This window comes from Eurypyga helias, unplaced genomic scaffold, assembly GCF_000690775.1.
Source record: "Eurypyga helias isolate BGI_N326 unplaced genomic scaffold, ASM69077v1 scaffold7166, whole genome shotgun sequence".
Classification (NCBI taxonomy): domain Eukaryota; kingdom Metazoa; phylum Chordata; class Aves; order Eurypygiformes; family Eurypygidae; genus Eurypyga; species Eurypyga helias.
Genome location: NW_010257139.1, coordinates 46,499 through 58,175, shown reverse-complemented (window position 1 = coordinate 58,175; position 11,677 = coordinate 46,499). Strand labels below are relative to the sequence as shown.

Genomic DNA, 11,677 nt, shown 5'->3' with positions numbered 1-11,677 from the left:
CAAACCATTCTATGATTCTATTGGTATTTTTAGTAACACCATTTATATTCAGTTCTTAAATTGTTCTTACCTCAACCCACGAGTTTCCTTGTCTTTTCCTCTGATGCTTCTCCTCCACTGGAGGAGGGGGGAGGTTGGCAAAGGGCTGTGTGGTACTTAGTTGCTGGCTGGGATTAAACCATGACATGCTTTAAAAAAAAAGTTAACCTTTCCTGATAATGAAATTGGATGAAGAACACCTCTGTTTCTTTTGGAGCAAGAACTTAAATGTGGCACAAAAATTCACTTAGCATTCTCACCTCCTAAAGAAAATCTCCTTTCAAAATTCAGCTGTGTTTAAGATTCTGCCTGAGGCTTCTAATACTACTGTGCACGAGCTCAGCACATCCATGTGAGGCAACTTTGTGTTCTGCTCTGAGTCTTCTCCATCTCCTCTCCAGTGGCTGAGTGTGCTCCAGCCTTAAGCTGCCAGGTCTAAGGACTTGGCTTGCGCCGTCTGCTGCAGGTGGGGCCATGGAAGTAGTGGGAATATGAGTTCGTGTGCATGCAGCATTTCTCTCTCCCAGTTTGTAAGGCTTGTGGGAAGTTGTAGTATAACAGTGGTTGCCAGAATAGTCAGTATATTACTCAATTTTTTAAAAGTGCCATCAAATCTGAAGCACATTCAAAGGAAACCAGAAGGGCCAAGTCTTTCTGCAGACAAATGAAGTTTGTAGTTGTGGATTTAGACCTGAGGGGAAACTGAGTAACAGCCAAACAGTTTATGTTCCTATTTCTGGCCTCTGAAAGATTTAAATAGTTGGTCATAAGCTACTTTCTCAGAATCTCACTTCTAGTTTCAGAAACTTTCTTCACTGTTAATCTGATACACCATCATAGTGTAATAAATAGCTGTAGATACCAGATGATCCTTTCTCATACCTTGTCTGAAATAGTGGATTAAGATGAGTGGGTATGTTTATTAAATACTTTGCTATTAATTCTGCAGAGAAGACCTGCCAAAATCCATGTTGTAATGAATAATGATTAAAAAAAATAATTTCTTTGAACATACAGCCCTACAAAACAAACACAGCAATAGAGAAAATGAAATCCTTTATATTTGTGCAGTGTGATAGCAGCCAATACCACTTCTCTTTAAAAGCAGTCTTCATTACTAAGCTTTTGGTGCTGTTAAGCAATTGGGGTTTTTTGGTCTTACGCTGTTTGAATTACTCAGCTTTACTCTGGACCACAGCACGAACATGATAAAAAGCCGTTACTTGGCAATGTAAGAGGTTATTTTTTCAGTGTGTATATAGTGGGTCAGATTCTTCTGTAAAGATACAAGATTTTGTACAGAGGAAAAGAGCCTCGATCTGGCAAAGGTCACTCTGCAGGATGCAGGTTAAGGGAGTATTTCCTAACGTAAAGCTACTTTGAGTGCAGCTGGGCAAGCTGTCTGTAACCCAAGTGTACAAAGTACACTGACAAAGAGGACAAGGCACAGTCAGACTGTGTTTATTGGACTCTGCCCCAACGTAATTTACTGCTCTTAACCAGAGCTTCATCAACTGCCCGTTCAGTCTGATTTCTGTAAGCATGAAAAAGCAACCACTGAGCAATTCCTTATTATGAGGCTGTGACACTGATGAGTTGATGTGTACGCTCCCTCTCCCAGCTGTGGGAATAGTCCTGAATCCCTGCTGGTAAGGGAAGTGAAAAGACCAGGACGATGGAAAACCAATGCCTTGTGTAAGGAAGGGCTGGAGAGATCAAAGGAAGGGGAAAATAGGATTTAATGTTTTGAATAAAGACTCACTCGGTGGTTGGATTTACATTTAAGACATTCTGACAGGTGATAAAGTCATCTAGAAATCCTCCTGGTGTGGGGGGAGCACAAACATGAGCGCTTGACTTTTATTTCCTCTTTGTTTGGAGGGGGGAAGGAGCATCCTAGTCTTCGTTATACTCTTTGAAGGAAGTAAATTCCTGCTAAAATGTCTTTTCAGGACCTTTTGTCCAGTGTAATATTAACTGGCGCAAGTAACAGATTTCACCCCTTGTCTTGGGAGACTGTTCTTCAGGCAGAATGGCTCTTTGGATTCAGGGGGAATCGTATTCCTGCTTGCTATTTTTACGGAGTTTTGGGGGTGCAATTTGTCAAGGATGGCAGCCTTAGATAGATGTCCTTTTGTTCTGCCTTTTTCCCTCAAGTACTAAACATCAGTAGATAAGCATTTGCTAGATGCCTCTATATAGTCCTCTCCCTGCCCATGTACAATGTCGTGCTTTATGCACAGAAGGCACAAACTATTACAGGATTTGAGGTCGGTTTGGTTTTTGCAGTGTTGGAAAAAGTAACTTCTGCCAGTGCAGATTGGGAAGGATAATCGTGTGTTCTCCTTTGTGTTTGCACAATGATTTTCTAAGTTGAAATGCAAGGCGTCGGACACACAGCTGTGTAAATCTGTAAAATGTTTATTTAAATCTTAAATGAAGTGTGATTAAAGTTGTGAAATTGAGAATTTAATATTGGGCAACTTAAATTGGAATTTGGTTTCTGTGAATGCAAAGATGGATATTTGACATACGTTTGTGTTTTGGTTTGTTTGTTTTTTTTTTTTTAATGTCCCTTTGGAATCAAGGAAATTACAATAATTCATTCATTCTTTTCCAGATGGGAATGACAGGTAACACTAGTCCCTTCGGGCAGCCTTTCAGTCAAACTGGAGGGCAGCAGATGGGAGCTACAGGAGTGAATCCTCAGTTACCAAACAAGCCGGGAATGGCGAACAGTCTGTCTGCCTTTCCTGCCGACATCAAGAGTACTCCCGTCACCAGTGTGCCAAATATGGTGAGTTGTACCTGCCTGTTTCCCACAGTCGTCATGTCTTGGTAGTCCATTCTGAATTCTTGGGGCATACGGCTTCTGCAACGGTGCTGGACTACTTCTCTGGTCATTTAAACATCAGAGTTGCCTTGTGGTTCCCCACTGCTGTGAGTGTAGAAAGTTTGGGTACATTTTTTATGCAGTAATTCAAATTTCTAAGCAGTCACTGTATTTTAAAAATTGCATCACATCTTTTAATTAATCTGGTAATTAATAATTTAATTTTAATCTGGTACATTCAGTTCCAAAGCAAATGAAAATGTTTTTCCCATAAGTGATGTTTGTAGGTTTAAATTCCTAAACCAATTAGAATGTGTTAGATAAATCAACTTCCTGAAACGAAATAGTACCTGTCATATCCTTGAAATGGTAAACATCACCACATGCTTCTCAGTTTATATTGGGGGTGACTTGCAGCTCACAAGTTTGAGAATAGTTCTTATTAGGATACCTTGCCCAAGTTTGTAGTATTCTGTTTGTTGGAGTTTTCTGGTTAAAGTGAAATTAAATACTCCCATTTATCTCGGGGTGTCTGCGTATTAATCAAACTGCTTGTGTCGTTTCTATGGTAACTCCAGCTTGTTGCATTTTATATTCTTATACGTGATAGCAGTTACTATAGAAACTTGTAAAACCTTCCCATAAGATGTAAATTGCTTATTTTTTAACTTAACTAGAAAACCAGCTTTTTTTGGCACAGGCAATGCTTGTCCTTCCATCAGTGAGTTTGCTACCTGCCTGTCGTCAATAAGGCTGTATATGAGGGGGAACAGAGCGGAATAAACTTCCTCTCTTCTCCTGATTTTAGAGGACCACTTTGTAATTTTCCTTTAATTCCACTGTGAAATCTTTGTTTAATATCATCTGTCATTTACTGCTTGTGATTGTGGGAAGGAGCTGGTGACTAGGATCAAGACCATGTTCAGCATACCGCTTGCACTCATGCGGAGTATTTGTAGAAGGCAGTTTGCTGCATGACTATTCTAATTTTGTTTTTAAAATACTTTAGATCAGGTGTAAAGCAAATTAATTATTGCCCTGATTCTGAAGAGAACCTGCAAATGTGCCCAAAGTGCTGTATTCATCTCAGGGACTGGATGATTCTGAAGCCAAATTCTGTGCTCATTTAAATGTAAGGTTTTGGGAAGCCTAAATCTTAATGTGCATGCTTACTAGTATAGGATGGGACAGCAGATATTCAGGTGGAATAAAAAAGGCGTTTGTCACCAAGGCTTGTCTAGTGTCGAGGGAGGAAGTAAAAGAAAAATCTTTCGGTTTCCTTTCTCCCATCTTGCCCAAGAGACAGCAGAAAGTTAGGGACGCTTACTTTCCCAGTATTATCAATTGCAATTTATTTAAAATGTCAAAAATACCAGTTGTCTGCTGAGGGGACAATCAAAACCATTTATCTTTGTTTGTCAGGTGTCAAAAGCTTCCTATGTCCAATATATCTCTTTCTCCCTAAACCAATACAGAGGGTAATAGCCATTTCAGCCGAGAGAGGCATCTGGACTGTTGAGCCTAAAGTTCCCAGCCGTGCTTGTGGATCACGTGGTGGTTAGAGCTTGAATGTGGTCCTGATGGGGGTGGAACTCTCATCTTTAAAAGCTGGAGTTTCCATCTGATTTTTATTGCAAAGCCAAGAATTTAAAAGGAAATGTTAGACTTGTTAAATTTTAACCTTTACTTGGCGGCGGTGGGTAGTGCAGTGTAATTATTTGGTAAGAGCACATACCTGGCCATATGCTGTTCCTTCCACAGGGACTTTGCATACGAACGGTGCCCTCTGAAAGAGCATATAGTCAACATTGTGTTCTGTGTATGCTGCTCAGTGTGGAGCTGTGGGCCTTGCTGACTCTACCTAGTAATGTATTTCACTCAGCCAGTCTTTTCGGTGGCGTTCGTCACCGGAGCAGGCATATACTTTGGATTAGTTAACTTCCACACTGGCTCTCTGAGATAAAGATGTGTTGCCCCAGTTTTAAACAGGCTGAAAGGCACAAAGAGAGTAAGCCTGGAAAAATCTGCTGACTCTGAACTTGAGCCTTGTAGGCTCTGGCTTGCTCAAGCCTTCCTCATTTCATGTTAGGGCAGTGTGTAAGGGTAAAATGGCATTCACATCGGTTAGATGTGTGCTCCCTGTAACTGATGAAGTGATGTTTGTCTCACATTGGGCAACTGAAGCGTGACCCAGATGGCCCTGTGAGAAGCCCCCCATGACAGAGCAGCTCCCCAGAGCAGGGTTGCAGCGTTGGAACTGTTATGCCATGCTCTTTGCTGCAATCCCATCGCCATTTGCTGTGTCCCATCCCGTGATGCTTTAGGACCTTAGAGATGGTGGGTCGATTTAACGGGTTTGGCCTTGTGCATGGTCTGTGCTGTTTCCTGAAGGAGGCAGGAGCAAGGTGTTAAAGGCGGGATGATGTTACCCTCTATCAATAACGAACCTGTGGAGGATCAGTTCGGACTCCATGTACAGCAAGTGAAAGACCAACTACATCTTTTTAAAAAGATCTCCAGAGTTTCTTGTGAGATGATTGGAACCACATACCTTGCTAATCCAGCCCTTTACGCTATCTTTAAGGGCCCCAAAAGTACTATTTCACTTGAGTCATAAACCCATGTGAATGAAAACTGTGGTTATATGTGGGTTGTCTGAGGCAGGAAACCAGGTTCCAGCATGATGTTAAACACCTTGGTTACCACTGAGAATATCTAAATAAGAGGAGAGAAAATGAAGAGGTGCAGCCGTTGCCTTAAGACTCCTTGGTCCTGAAAAGCAAGGCATTTTTTAAATGTCTCTTGTGATCTTTTGCCTTGCTCTGTAACCTTAGGTGTATGCTGCGAAAGTAAAGCAAAGAGGGTTCTGTTTCTTGACCCACATGACTCTCAGCATCATTACGTGTAACACCCCTGTCCCAAACACTGACCAGGAGTTTTCCCAATGCCAGGTATATAATCCTCACACTCGAAGCTGGGATAAACCTCTGTTGCAGCAGTGGGTTTATTTTTTTAATCCAATTGCAGGCTCCCACTCTCTTAAGCACCACACACTCCCTCTTCCCACCTCCCAGGTGAAGGGGTTCTCCGAAGCATTAGTTCATTGCATCTTCTGGCCCTGAGAAGAACATTAGTGTCTCTGGTTAGAAAAGAAGTAACAAACCTTATGGTATTAAAATGATTAAAAGGTCAGCATTAAGGTATTAATTTTCAGTGCCAGCTAGATGGATTGATTTATTTTGTTTCCCTGACTCTGCATCCTAACAACATACCAGCATTTGCTTTGGGCGGCTGTTACAGAATGCAGTCAGTTTTCCTTCCCAAAGGGGCAGCTTGACATCTTGAGTGAATGACTTGATTCCAAAAGAAAGATGTTGCTTCTGGTGTTGTTGGATGTGTTGGTGACACGCTGTTGGGATTCAGTGTCAGTAAGTTGTCCGATGTAGGATTGGCAGTGCTCTGCTGCGGTGAGATCATGCAAAATCTCTGGCCTGTGGAAGTGAGCCACGCTCTGCGCTCTGGCGCTCAGCGCAGTGTGCAGCCTATACGGAAGCCAGGAGCCTCTTGTTTGCAGAGCACCCAGGCTGTGGGATGTGCTGTCAGTGGGGGGAACCCTGTTAGACTTTGCCATCACACTCGCTGAAGCTTTGCGGTGTCTGCAGTGCTCTGTATTCCGAGGATGGTGATGGATGGCTGCTTTGTGGACACACCAGTAAATCTAGTATTTCTGCGTGAGCTAGGGCTACAATGTGTGAAGTTTGGCTTCCAGACACAAGCTTGATTTCACAGTTACCCTCATGACCAGCAGATGGAGTTGAGAGAATATTACTTTTTAGAAGCGAAAGAGAGAGTTTCTCCTCAGTTCTGCTAACTTAGAATTGGAGAGGCAAATCTCTTGCATTTTTTTTTCCCCAGACTCTTACTAAACCATATCTCGAGTTTTCTGTTGTGTTCTTCCTTGTTTCTGTGTTTCTTCTTCTGTCCTTTGGGTTTCTTTATTAACAAATTTTGATCAGAAAAGAGGAAAACAATGACAGGAGCATCAGGATGTCTTAGGTGTGCCTTGCTGCAAACCTCAGAGAGAGAGAGTGAGAGAGGAAGAAAGCTTTTAAACTGGGAGGCCAGGTTTAATTTGAACAAGTAGAACTGTAGCTACTTAAAATAGACAACTGATATTTTATTCTAGAGGAAAAAAAAAAAGGCTTTATAAAAAATATCTATTATGTCCTTAGAGTGAGGGAAGGCTTGCTTTCTTAACCTCACAGAGGTTTTATTCCTCTCTAGCAACAAACTCAGTCTTGTCTCTCACTGCGGGAAAGGTCTGTGACTGTTGCCCCGGAGGCATGCTGGCTGTCTGCTTGCTGCTCTCATCAGTCTCTGGGGGGCTTGCTGTTCGCTGTGCTCCCCTTCCCTGTGCCTGCCCTCTTTCCCAGGAGTGCTCACTCCTTCCCTTCCTCACGAAAATCCTACCTGCTTTTTATTCTGCCTAGTGAGCAGCTGGGAAAAGCTGATGTCCATGTTGCTTAGCCACGGTGGTCTAAAGGAAAATATCTTATCAATCTGGAATCAATTCTAACAGCATTCAGCTCCAGAGAAACTATGTCGTTGTTTTGGGAGCAGAATAGGCATCTCGGTTCTGTCCTGGTGCGGACGTTCGTCCTGGGAACACGTACTGCATTGGATGGTGGAACGCTGTAGCTATTGCGCCATCTGTAAATACACTGCCAGGCTGGCAAAAGCTGAAAAAGAGGATCCGCTCTTTCCCCATCTCTCTGGCTCATGTTCCACTCTCCCATCCCCCTGTACAAATATACATGGTGGGGAATATCCATGGCCTTTTCTACTCTCTTCCAGTGGCAAGGTGAAGTACTCCACTGCCGGCACTCGAACAGCATGGCTCTCCTCCACTTACACACTTCTCATTTCCCTCTGATCCACAGATTTGCTGTTTGAGGTTTCTAATGTTGATCATTCCTTGCTCTGTTTCATCACCCAGTAAATCCTAAATGAACCTGTCTTAAAATTTTGTTCAGATAACTTCCTGTACGTGGGAGCTGGACTTTCTCTGCAGGTTCCTGTATCAAGCTTTGTTGCTTTCCGTTGCTTTGAAATGCTTCTTCCATCTGTGTTTCTTGTCATTTGCTGGTCCTTCAAACCAGAAAGCCTTTATACAAAGGCAAGGACATAAAACTTCAAAAGTGTGTCCTTAGGAAAGGTACTGATCCAGCCTTGATTCCCATCAGTCAGAGGCACAGTACTGGGCATTTGCTGGTGCAGAAAAGAACCCTTTGAGCAACTACAAGCCAAGCCCACTGATGGCAGTCTCTAGGACGAACCGTTCAAGTTCCTCCTGTGGCATGACCATAGGAGCCCTCTCGCCTTCCGTGTGTCTTGGGAGGCTCACTCCCCACTGTAAGCTTCAGAGGCGAAAGTTCGGCTCTGTAGTGGTAAGTGAAAGTTGGAAGATGAAAATCTTCTCTTCTCTCGTGACATGAAAACTGCCTGTGGCCATGTCAGTGCCAAAGCTTTGAAATAAAGCTGGGGCTCTGAACATAGTCCTCCTGTTAAGACAGTGCATCGTGTTGATGTTACAGGCAGGAGCTGAGCATCACTCACCTCTCTTCTTGTTTGCTGGCTACATTGTGAGCTTCCCGTTGGTGCTACCAACAGGCTGATGTACTCTATTGCCACCCGAGTCCATGCTCCTCCAGCAAGTACGGTCACCTTCTGAGCCTGTATCTGGTCCAGGAAGCCTTTTTCCCCTCTCTCAAGTCTTCTGCCTGCCATACAGACTCAGATGCTGATTCCTCCCGCTGCTTGGGTGAGAAGATGCAGCACTGCAGGGTTATTGGGCACAAATGCAAGCACTTTGTGCTTGTGCTTCCACTCGTGTCAGCCCCTTCTGTGTCTGCTTAAGCCTCTAGCCCCTGGAGCCGCGGCAGACCTGTCAGAAGGATTCCTCCTGTATGGATAGGACGGGGCTGTTCACACCATGCCTGTTCACAGTAACTGGTGGAACTGGAGAAACCACCATCTGTGTGGAGAATAGCAGAGTGAAGAGCAAGAAGTATGAAGTGGTTCTGTTGCTTTCACAGTGAAGTTCTGGTAGTCACTGGGGAAAGCCTGGGTTGGCCTGAGAAATGCCCCCTTCCTTGATGCCATCGGATAGCTGCTGCTTGAGCTCCCATTGCAGTTCTGTGACAGAAAGCACTTCGGGGGCTTTGTGTCCATCAAAATCCACGAAGATGAAGTGCTTTTGCATCTGTGCTGTGACAGAAGCACGGGAACATTTTTGGTGTTCAGACTGGGGACAGGGCAGATTTTCCTGTCCATAATTTTAAATAGTATTAATAGCTGCTTTACATGATACAAGCGTTGTATTACTCTGTTTCTAGACAACTGGTTAATGGAGCCACCACCTCTGTTGGAGATTGTAGCAGACTTTCAACCCCTGGTCTGTTTGTTCTGTTTATGCTGGAGCTCAGAAAGGTAGTGAGAGAAGCAAAACTATCTCTTTTACCTTGTGCATCTGACCACTGAAGTGTTTATTGTGGGAGCAGGAGTGTTTGAATTTCCTGCTTCATCAAGAAAACTGTTAAGTCATTCAGGTGAAGCAGCATGAAGCCTCCTGCTCGTTCTGGAGTGGGATGGTTTCTGTGGTTGACGGAGGATTTACTTGTTGTTGGCATGACTGCAGTGCACTGGTGTATCTCCAGTTTTGAACTGGTCCTGCAGGCCACTGGTCTTAAATGGCAAACTAATAGGGAAGAGATCAACTTCCTCACAGAGTCAACAGTCTTGAAAGTAAGATAGATAGTGGAAAGAGCATTAATTTTATTTGCAAGTTGAGGACTTCACAAGGTTGAAATAGTGACAAGCGTAACTCTATAGAGCTTATGCAATATTCTGATTTTGTTTTTTGTGTCTACCTGCACTCATTTGCACCAAGACCGTTTTGCCAACTACTGATAACTCCACGATTCTGCTTTGCTGTTCTTCGTTGTTACTTTGTTTGAAGTTAAAGAACTCCTTTAGGGTCAGGGCGTCTGCGCTGACACAGCTGTAGTCATGTCTGTTACATGGTAGGGTAGTAGCAAAGGAGAACTCTGGCTTGGGAAACAATTCTTTGACTGGGATGAAAACATCACTTCCAACAAGATTTTCTTTGGCATGGTCTCTGTATTTTTCTGCAGATTGGCTGAACTAATTGTTTCCTATTTGTGACCCAAGGATTGTTTCAGCAAAACCTGTCTGCTCTTGTGGATTTATTCACAGAAGAAATGGAAAGCTTAATTTCAGCTGCATGCACTGGGAGCAGAGGTGGATGGGTTTCCCTCACCCTCTGACCTTTTATTCCTTTTTGTTGCAGGCTCAAAACAAACAGATGCAGCAATTCCTCTTTGTTTAAGACTTACTATAATCATGATCGGTGGCAGAGTCCCCACCTCCTCCATCAAACACCAGACACTGTGTTTCTACTAGATCTTGTGTGCTTCGTTCTCCAGAAGGAGCCTAGCTCTGGAAGGCCTGCTGTGCAGGTGGCAGAGCTGAGGACACAGCTTGCTGCTGGAGTAGCGAGAACTTGTTGCCAGGGAACCTTTTCACTGACCTAATGAAATGAGTGTCGTTGCTCTTAAATGCTTTGTTTTGCGGGCTGTGGAATTTTCTGGGGAACCCTTCTCAAAGGTCTAAAGAAGAGCAGGCTACAAACGGTGTATTCTGTCACTTGACAGTGGTTTTCCTTACATGCAGTAACCAGCTTTGGTCAGTAGCTCTGTAGGCAGCACTGAACTGTTTCCTCTGTTACCCACCCCAGTATGATCCTATTCTTCCTATATTCTGTTTATAAGAGGTTTTAATGGCTGCATTTTCCTTAGGTAGCTTGGGAGGTGGCGAGCTTTCCTGCGGTAACCTGTATTTACAGTCAGAGTGATTCTTGGGGCAGTTTCATGTTTGTCCATGAGGTTAATTCAGGCTGCAAAGCATGAAGATTTCAGCACTTTGGTAGTCCCATATCTGCTCCCACTAGTGGTGTTGTTGCTGTGGCTGTGTTAAATTTTGAAAATCAAGTTTCTATGTTTGTTGCCATTTAAAGGCCCAGGAAGGTAGTAGAAAAGCTTCTAAACCTGTGCTGAAGAAATGACGTGTTAAGGAAGCTATTTATCTGTTCCACGCTGTTATGAGCTGTGCCTTAGACTGGAGATCTCTGGGTATGCAGGTGCTGCCAGGCAGGTCTCAGGCTTTGATACAGAAGCATGTCCATAAAGAATGGATGCTGGAAATAAAATAGTAAATTTCACAAGCAGATACAGCCTCATGTCACCTTGTAGTTAACTCTAGTTCACTTCAGCAGACAAAATGCAGTCCAGATTTAGGTGGCCTTTTCTGGAAGAAAACTGAGTACATCTTACCTTGGAAATCTTCTCTGTTAAAGGAATATCAGCACTCACTTATGAGGAGAAAGGCTAATTTAAGCTTGGAAAATCAGTTCTACCTTTTACTGTAATAGATAGAGACAGTCTCATAATTTTGGCTGTCATCTCCCATTGAACTCCTCTTTCAAATGGAGACCAGAAACTAGGATTGAAGTGTACAAAACTTATGATAGGAAAATATAGTAACAGAGTTAAAATGCTCCACTTCCAAGTGTGGTAAGAGCTTGTTTCTGTTGGAATGATGATCTGCCTGATAAACAGATTTTTGGATGGCTTGTTAATGAAAGTGTTGGTTGTGAATGTCTTAACAGAGGAATCTCTATTTTTGCTGTTGGGTTAGAACAGGAATGTTTGAGAATGCTACAGAGAC

At 43.2% G+C, this 11,677-nt stretch overlaps 1 protein-coding gene across 1 annotated transcript in view; it reads left to right on the top strand.

Annotated features, from left to right (window-relative positions):
• Positions 1 to 2,659: 2,659 nt before the first annotated feature.
• CREBBP (CREB binding protein) overlaps positions 2,660 to 11,677 on the top strand; it is a gene marked incomplete at its 5' end in the record, with an annotated part of 54,921 nt that continues 45,903 nt past the window's right edge. Inside the window, one exon of the mRNA XM_010153894.1 lies at positions 2,660 to 2,836. Coding sequence (XP_010152196.1) covers positions 2,660 to 2,836 — 177 coding nt within the window. The remainder of the gene's footprint in view (positions 2,837 to 11,677) is intronic.